General features: G+C 44.1%; 1 protein-coding gene across 1 annotated transcript in view; it reads right to left on the reverse strand.

The window, feature by feature from the left end:
• Nucleotides 1–1650: 1650 nt before the first annotated feature.
• Nucleotides 1651–8157, reverse strand: part of LOC106000914 (vomeronasal type-1 receptor 94-like) — a 30063-nt gene continuing 23556 nt past the window's right edge. The window contains exons 2-4 of the mRNA XM_013036135.1: nucleotides 2226–2530; nucleotides 1815–2052; nucleotides 1651–1773 (exon numbers count right to left, since the gene is read on the reverse strand). Of these exons, the coding sequence (XP_012891589.1) occupies nucleotides 1651–1773; nucleotides 1815–2052; nucleotides 2226–2530 (666 nt within the window). The remainder of the gene's footprint in view (nucleotides 1774–1814; nucleotides 2053–2225; nucleotides 2531–8157) is intronic.

Genomic DNA, 8157 nt, shown 5'->3' on the forward strand with positions numbered 1-8157 from the left:
GTTCATTTGAGTTCATACAGGGAAGGTTACCATAGATACATGCAAACAGAAAACATTTATACTAGCATCACAATCAGAGCCAAAACAGATTTTGTGAGCTTCACAGGGTCTCTTGTCTTGCAAAAGGAGAATGCAACTCAGGGAAAGTCCAGACATGTAGTCCACCAGATCTAGACTCTAAGCTTAAGTTGGGGCTTGAACTCAGGGCCTGGGTACTGTCCCTGAGCTTCTTTTGCTCAAGTCTAGTGCTCTACCACTTGAGCCACAGTACCACTTCTGGCCTTTTCTGTGTATGTGGTACTGAGGAATCAAACCCAGGACTTCATGTATGCTAAGCAAAGTTTCTACTACTATGCCCCTTTCCCAGCCAGTATAGAGCCTTATAAGCAGGAAATAGTGGAAATACACTTCCAATTAGACACAATGTCTAGTGGTGGGATTCTAGGCTCACAGTGTATCAGCAAATGAGCAAGTGTGTCACATACCAAGTTGGAGGCCTGGTCTCTGAGTAAAAAATGGAAAAAAAACTAACCAATGTGCAATGGCCTCTAAAGTAGAGAAGTAGGCCCCGTCTCTTAGGACACTCTCCAGAAAGTCCCATGGTTACAGCTGTATACCCAGAGCTATGGCTCTCCCAAGTTCTATCCAATTTGTTGCCTGAATCCTGATCACTGATGTTCTCCATTGTGTCCCAGTGCTATGCTGCTTGTCACAGTGTAGAATCATGGAGGCTGTAGGATCTAAATACAGGTGTCATGGCCTATATCTTACTTTGTCCTTGGCTGTACCCTTTCTCATTGGCTGCATCCTGCTTTGTGTTGGTTGTATTCTACTCCCTCATTGGCTGTCTACTGACTTGTCTTGACTAGATCCTGCTTCTTCATTGGCTGACAAGAATTCATAGGATGATTTAATAAAATTTCTTTTAACAAACAGCACTGTTAGTAGAAATAGAATGTAAGGGTGAAATGAAATATCTAGCCACTGTCTTCATAAAAGTTCATTTTTTTTTGGGTCCAGTAGTGGGTCCTGAACTCTGGGCCTGAGCGCTGTCCCTCAGCTCTTCAGCTCAAGGCTAGTGCTCTACCACTTGAGCCACAGTGCCAATTCTGGCTCTTTTTCTTTTTGCTTATGTGGTGCTGAGGAATTGAACTCAGGGCCTCATGCATGCAAGGCAACCACTCTGCCACTGAGCCACCTTTTCAGACCAGAAAATACATTCTTTATCCCAACAATTATATTTTAAGCAACAAAACCCAAAAAAACTTTGATGGAATACCCTTTTACACACACACACACACACACACACAGAGAGAGAGAGAGAGAGAGAGAGAGAGAGAGAAAGGCACATTCAGTAAGACTTCAAAACCTCAATGTTTTAAATTGCATCATATCTGAATTTGAGTAAGTTGTCTAGTGCTCATACCCACAGCTCCACTCCAGGTCCTTTGGTGATCAATTGATATTCTAGTCTCATGGAGCATTACTGCCTGGGCTAGCTTTGAACCTGTATCCTCAGATGTTAGCATCCTGAATAGTAGAATGATAGGCCTGAGACACTGGCTCCAGGCCCTTGTGGTGTTTCTATCACCCAACAAGGATGAGGTGAGCAGAGTTGGATGACCACCATGGTCTGGTCTTCACTTCCTCTTACAATGGATCATTCTTGGTATAACATGAGTGAGTGATCCATCGTGAAACCATTCGGTTATTCTTCATGAGCAAGAACGGGCAGAGTGTGGGGTAGCTGAAGGACAACATCAGAGGCACACCCTTGGATTGTTAAATTTCTCCAGCGTGTACAAGGAATAGACAGTCACGATGCTGTTGGAGCAATAGAAGAACACGAAGCAGCTGACCAGCAGCAGGTTTGTGTGGGTGGCTGTGTTCTTGGGTGCTGGCTGGGAGGCAAGACTGGGACTGTGGAGGTGCCAGGCTCTGCAGCGGTGTCGGTAGAGGAGCCTCACCATGTAGAGGCTGGGGGCCACCATGAGGACCATGGACAGAGCATCTCGCAGAACAATGGAGCTGATAATGGGTGATGGGGTGTGCCTTTCAACGTTCATTTGACAGTAGGGATGAGAAAATCCCCGGCTGATGTCGATGGAATTTAAATTGGATTCCACAGTTTTGATCATGTGGAAATAGATGAAGTAATCAAGATCCAGAAGGAGAGCAGGGAGGGGAGGATGCAGGTGGAGGATCAGCTTTTCAGCTAAGCCTACTGGGCAGGGGTGCGGCTGATGGTGAGGACCTGGAGGGTGCTCAGGAAGGTGGTAGTGCAGGCGGACAGTCCCCACCTGACCCTGAACAGGAACAGCATAGCCTTACACGTGGCATCATCCAAGAAACACAGGACTCCATACGAGGAGACGATGAAGGGTATGGACTCAAAAATGATGGTCAAGGCCTTGACCAGGTTCAGGTGCATGAAAACCATGGCAATGGGCTTCCGGAGCCGGGGTTTGCACAAGAAGCTGTATGCATACAGCAGGAAGAAGACACAGTTCCCCAGGGCGCCCTGACACACCTTAGACACAAAGAGGAACCTGAACACAGTTTCTCCTGCAGTGGCTGCCATGATGTGTGTGTGTGTGTGTAAGAGAGAGAGAGAGAGAGAGAGAGGGAGGGAGAGAGAGAGAGAGAGAGAGAGAGAGAGAGAGAGAGAGAGAATGTATGTGTGTGTTGCTGAGAATCAAAGCAAGAGTGCTGCCCAGCCAGGAAGGTGAGAAAGTTCTAGACAATACTCTGAGTCCTGCATGCGGAAATTTTCATGGCGCTGGATTTCTTGATCAGGTAAGCCAGACTGAGAATGAATGCCAAAAGATAGAGTGTTAAACAATGATTTATAAATACTTTCTGGGGCTGGGAAGGTGGCTCAGTGGTAGAGTGCTTGCCTTGCATGCATAAGACCCTGGGTTCAATTCCTCAGTACAATATAAGGAAAAAGAAAAAAGCCAGAAGTGGCATTGTGGCTGAAGTGGTTGAGTGCTAGCCTTGAGCTGAAGAGCTGATTGACAGCGCCCAGGCCCTGAGTTCAGGCCCCACGAAGGGACCCCCCAAAAAATAGGTTTTTTTTGGGGGGGGTGGGGCATACCACTTATGAATTGGAAACTCAGGGCCCGGGTACTGTTCCTGAGCTTTTTTACTCAAAGCTGGTGTTATCTCAGTTGAAGCACAGCTCCATTTCTGGCTTGTTGGTGGATCACTGGAGATCAGTCTCAAGGACTTACATTTCTGGTCTGACTTTGAACCTGGATCCTCAGATCTTTGCCTCCTGAACAGTTGGGATTACAGGGGTGAGCCACCAGGGCCTGGCCCATACAATTGTTTTAAGTGGAGTCTGGGGAAAATGTTCCATTTGCCAGTTCTGGAGGGTTGGAAGTGTTCTGACCTCGGTATTTCAGACATGAATGTGCTGTGACCCTTGAATCTGGGATGTAGGGCCTGGAAGCACCTGGGGAGACACATGTTAGAATCAGGAGGGAATTCAAGGCTACTACACTGGGCTGGGGTGTTAGGAAGGAAGATCACTGGCTGTCTCTTCCTGTGGTCCCTGGGGCTCAATCAGGGTCGGCAGTGGACAGTACAAGAAGTGCAAGGAGCCCGTGCATCTGATTGGCTTCACTTTTTGTAAAATCTTCATTTTTTTGATCACCTGTTGCACATACAGCACATCCATGTAAAATCCCTGTGAGGATGGCTACAACATGACTTTGTTTTTCTGGTTGGTCATGGGACTTGAACTCTGGGCCTGGGTGCTGTCTCCATTCATCAGCTCAAGGCGAACACTCTACTACTTGAGCCACAGAGCCACTTCTGGTTTTCTGTGGTTCATTGGAGATGAAAGTCTCACGGACTTTCCTGCCCGGGTTGGCTTTGAATCTCAATCCTTAGATCTCAGCTTCCTGAATAGCTAGTATTATAGGCGTGAGTCACAAGTACGCAGTACAATATGACATTTTTCTTTTCTTCTTTTCTTTGAGTCCACTTGTGGGGCCTGAACTCTGGGCCTGGGCGCTGTCCCTCAGCTCTTCACCTCAAGGCTAGGGCTCTACCACTTGAGCCACAGCGACACTTCTGGCTTTTTTCTTTTTGCTTATATGGGACTGAGGAATCGAATCCAGGGCCTCAGGCTTGCAAGGCAAGCGCTCTACCACTGAGCCACCTTCCCAGCCTCAATATGACATTTTTCATGGTGTATAGAGATACTAGAAGGTAAATAAATATCCAATATTTTCTGTACTTTTTTTCTCTCAGTCGTGGGGCTTGAACTCAGGGTCTAGGTGCTGTCCCTGAGGTATTCAGCTCAGGGCAAGCGCTCTACTGCGTGAGCCACAGCACCACTTCCAGTTTTGTTTCTTGGAGATAAGAGTCTCCCGGACATTTCTCCCTAGGTTGGCTTCCAACCGTGACCCTCAGATCTCAGCCTCCTAAGTAGCTTGGATTACAAGCGTGAGCCACCAGCGCCTGGCTTATTTTCTGCATGTTTGAGAGTTTTCCCCCTGCATCATTCTCACTCATTACTGTTCTTGTGTTTTCTCTCACATCACATAGAATCCTTTGTTCCTCAATAAACTAGCACTGAATTAAACTATTATCCCATTTTTCCTGACCAAGTCTGTAAGAACATTTTCAACCCATTCTCCTGAACAATCTCCTACACAATAAAGTTTCACTCTGGCCCTCTTTGCTGCTGCATGGAAGTATTCTCACCGTTTCCTGGCCAGAAGCAACAGCCAAATAGTTGAGCATGACAACTCTGTGTGTTGCCCTCGTCAGCATCCATTGTGCCTTCCAGAGACAGTTTAACTTTTATGAATTAGAATTCTGAGGAATTGTGATATTGGCTATGGCTCACAAATGTTCATCATATTCTCATATTGGTAATATGTGTTATCTTTCCTATGTAATCAGGATCTTTCCAGATTTTCTTTTTCTATGTGTGTTGGTCATGGGCCTTGATTCTGGGTCTGAGCATGGTCCCTGAAATTTTCTCCTCAAGGAGCAGTACTCTATGACTTGATCCACAGCTCTGTGTCTGGCTTTTTGGTGCATAATTGGAGATCAGTGTCTTATGGACTTTCTTGCCTAGGCTGGCTTTCAACTGTCATCCTCAGATCTCAGTTTCCTGAGTAGTTAGGATTACAGGCGTAAAACACACACACCAAAATTATCTTTTAACAAGTGCTTGCCTTTTCTCTTTCACTATCTCTAAACTTTTTATGTTCTTTATCATGACCTCTAGAACTTTCTAGTGAAGTTTGTTATTTTATATTTTCCCTTCTTATTGGACAGAAGAGCAGTGTGAAGTGAGAGTATTAAATGCAGCTCACTCACAAAGAACTGAATTGGGCTGCGTATTTCCCATAAGGCTCTCTGTTCTGATTCTCATTCCATGACTCACTGGGCAATTTCAGGACTCATGTTACTAGGACCAACCATTGTGATGCATTATTTTACAAAAAGACTTTAGTAATTAGCAGAAATAACAGGAGGAAAAAAGGAAAGATGGAAATGATGTAAATAAACCTGATCAAAGCAGTTCATAGACTTGACCAAAGTGCCGTGAGAAACCTCACACCCAGCTTTTCTTAAATGTCATCTTTCACCCAGTCAGAATTAAATTTCATTTATTCTCTCTCAGACACTGATGAAGCCAATCCACTGCTCTGAGAAGCCACAAGGGTGCAGAGTTGTTTCAGCTGAACAAGATTTCCCAAAACAATTATTGTGCTTTACAAATGGAATGAAAACTGCCCCAGAAAACGCTATCTCCACACTCTTGAAACATAAAAATCTGCTGTAAAAACTTGCTACTATGAAGATGCACTATGAAATTTCTGCCACAGAAATCAAATAGATGATTCAGACACAAAGATCAAGAGAACAATGTCAGAAAGGAGCCCCAACATTAGAGACTGGGTCCTCGGGTGATGACAAGGAGAGCAGACAGCCCTTATGGGAGAAAACACAGAACAAGTCAGCTCCTTATGAACAAGCCCACGTTTCACACACCACCCACTCAGTGTCCAATAGGATGGGGAAACGTTCACCATTAAAGTAGTAGTTGGCAAACTAATTTAGGATGGGAATTTTAGAGATAGCAATAGAGAAAATGCAAGCCATTATGGAAAGAACATTTTGTGGCTCACCTGCTACTCAGGTGGCTGATATCTGAGAATCCCAGTTCTAAGCCAGCTCAAGCAAGGAAAGTTTGTGAGATTTGTGTCTCCACAGAATCACCAATAGCTGGAAGCAGAGCTAGAGCTCACATGGTACAGTGTTAGCTTTGAGCAAAAGTATTTAGTGACAGCGTCCTAGCTGCAGCACTGGCGCATAATCACACACACACACACACACACACACACACACACACACACACAATTTTGTAATTCCGCCCCCCCAAAAGAAAGATCCCGCCCCCCAAAAAAATCCCACCCCCCCAAAAAAAGAAAGAAAGATAGAAAATGTACTAGAACTGTGTTAACTTATCACTGGAAGATGCTATCTTTAAGGAGAAATGTGATTGCTGGGTGCCAGTGGTTCATGCCTGTCTTCCTAGCTACTCAGGAGGCTGAGATCTGAAGATCGTTGTGCAAAGCCAGCTCTGGCAGGAAATCAGTGAGACTCTTATCTCCAATAAAACAGCAGAAAACTGGAAGTGGTGCTATGGCTCAAGTGGTAGAGTGTTCACCTTGAGCTGAAGAGCTGAGGGACAGTGCCCAGGCCTAGAGTTCAAGTCCCATGACTGATAAATAAAAAGAGAGAAAGAGAGAGACAGAAATGAAATTAACATGCATTTGTAGGAAACCCGTGTGTGTGTGTGTGTGTGTGTGTGTGTGTATGTGTGTGTGTTGTTAAGGCTTCAACTCAGGGCCTGGGTGCTCTCTCTGAGTATTTGTGCTCAAAGCTGGTCCCCTACCAATTGAACAACAGTTTCAATTCTGGCTTTTTGGTGGCTTATTGGCTATAAGCCTGCATAGGCTGCCTTTGAACCTTGATTTTTGAATCTCAGAAACCTGAACATCTAGGATGACTAGTGTGAGCCTCTGGCACGGGTCTGATGATTATATCAGCTTGGAGAGCAGTTTCAGTGAAATTGTTATAATCACTGTTACCCACAGTGTTTGTTTTTTGTGCATAGAAAAGCTTCCAATAATATATATTTAGCTTGTTTCCTGCTGCTTTGCCATTAGAGTTCATGTAGCTCAAAAGCGTCATTCAACTGGAGTTTTTCATGTTTTATATACAGAATCATCTCATCTGCAAATAGGATTAATTTCTTTTTTTAAATTTGTTATTGTAAAGATACTATACAGTGAGTTACAGTTACATGAGCAAAGTAATGAGTACACTTTCTATTGAGCATTGTTATCCCTACATTGTTTTCCCTCTACCATCCCTTTCCTCCCTACCTTCCCCGAGGGTTTTTTTTAAATTGTGAACATACTGTACAGAGGGGTTACAATTACATGGGCAAGAAAATGAGTACATTTCCTATCAAGCATTGTAGCCTCCTCCTTTGTTTACACTTCACATCCCTTCCCAACCTTCCCATGCCCTCCACCCTAAGCCCCCCCACCAAAGTTGTAAATTTTTTTTCAACATGACAACTTGTATTTCTCATTGCTGCAATGGGTCCACCTTTATCCTTATTTAAACGACTTGTTTTTCCCCTTCCCCTCCACAAATTATACCCGACATCAAATACAGTGAAAGCAGGGGTTATATTTTGGGGGAGGGACATACAAAGCAACAAAGGAATAATCTTATAAATGTGTTAGAAACAAATGAATGAAAGAAAAAAACATTTAAATACATATCTTAGGGTTCATTTTCCTAACATCAACTTATGTGACCTTTTCTGCTTGATTCAGACATATACTAGTTATTGCAAATAAGGGAAACCATGGGGCCTACGTTTTCTTTGGGCCTGGCTTACTTCACTTAATATAATTTTTTCCAAGTCTTTCCACTTCCTAACAAATGGGATAATGTCATTCTTTCTGATGGAGGCATAGAATTCAATTGTGTATATATACCACATTTTCTTCATCCATTCATCTACTGAGGGGCATCTGGGTTGGTTCCATATCTTAGCTATGGTAAATAATGCTGCAATAAACATAGTTGTGCCGGTAGCTTTAGTGTGGT

Source organism: Dipodomys ordii, unplaced genomic scaffold (assembly GCF_000151885.1).
Source record: "Dipodomys ordii isolate 6190 unplaced genomic scaffold, Dord_2.0 Scaffold250, whole genome shotgun sequence".
NCBI classification, from domain to species: domain Eukaryota; kingdom Metazoa; phylum Chordata; class Mammalia; order Rodentia; family Heteromyidae; genus Dipodomys; species Dipodomys ordii.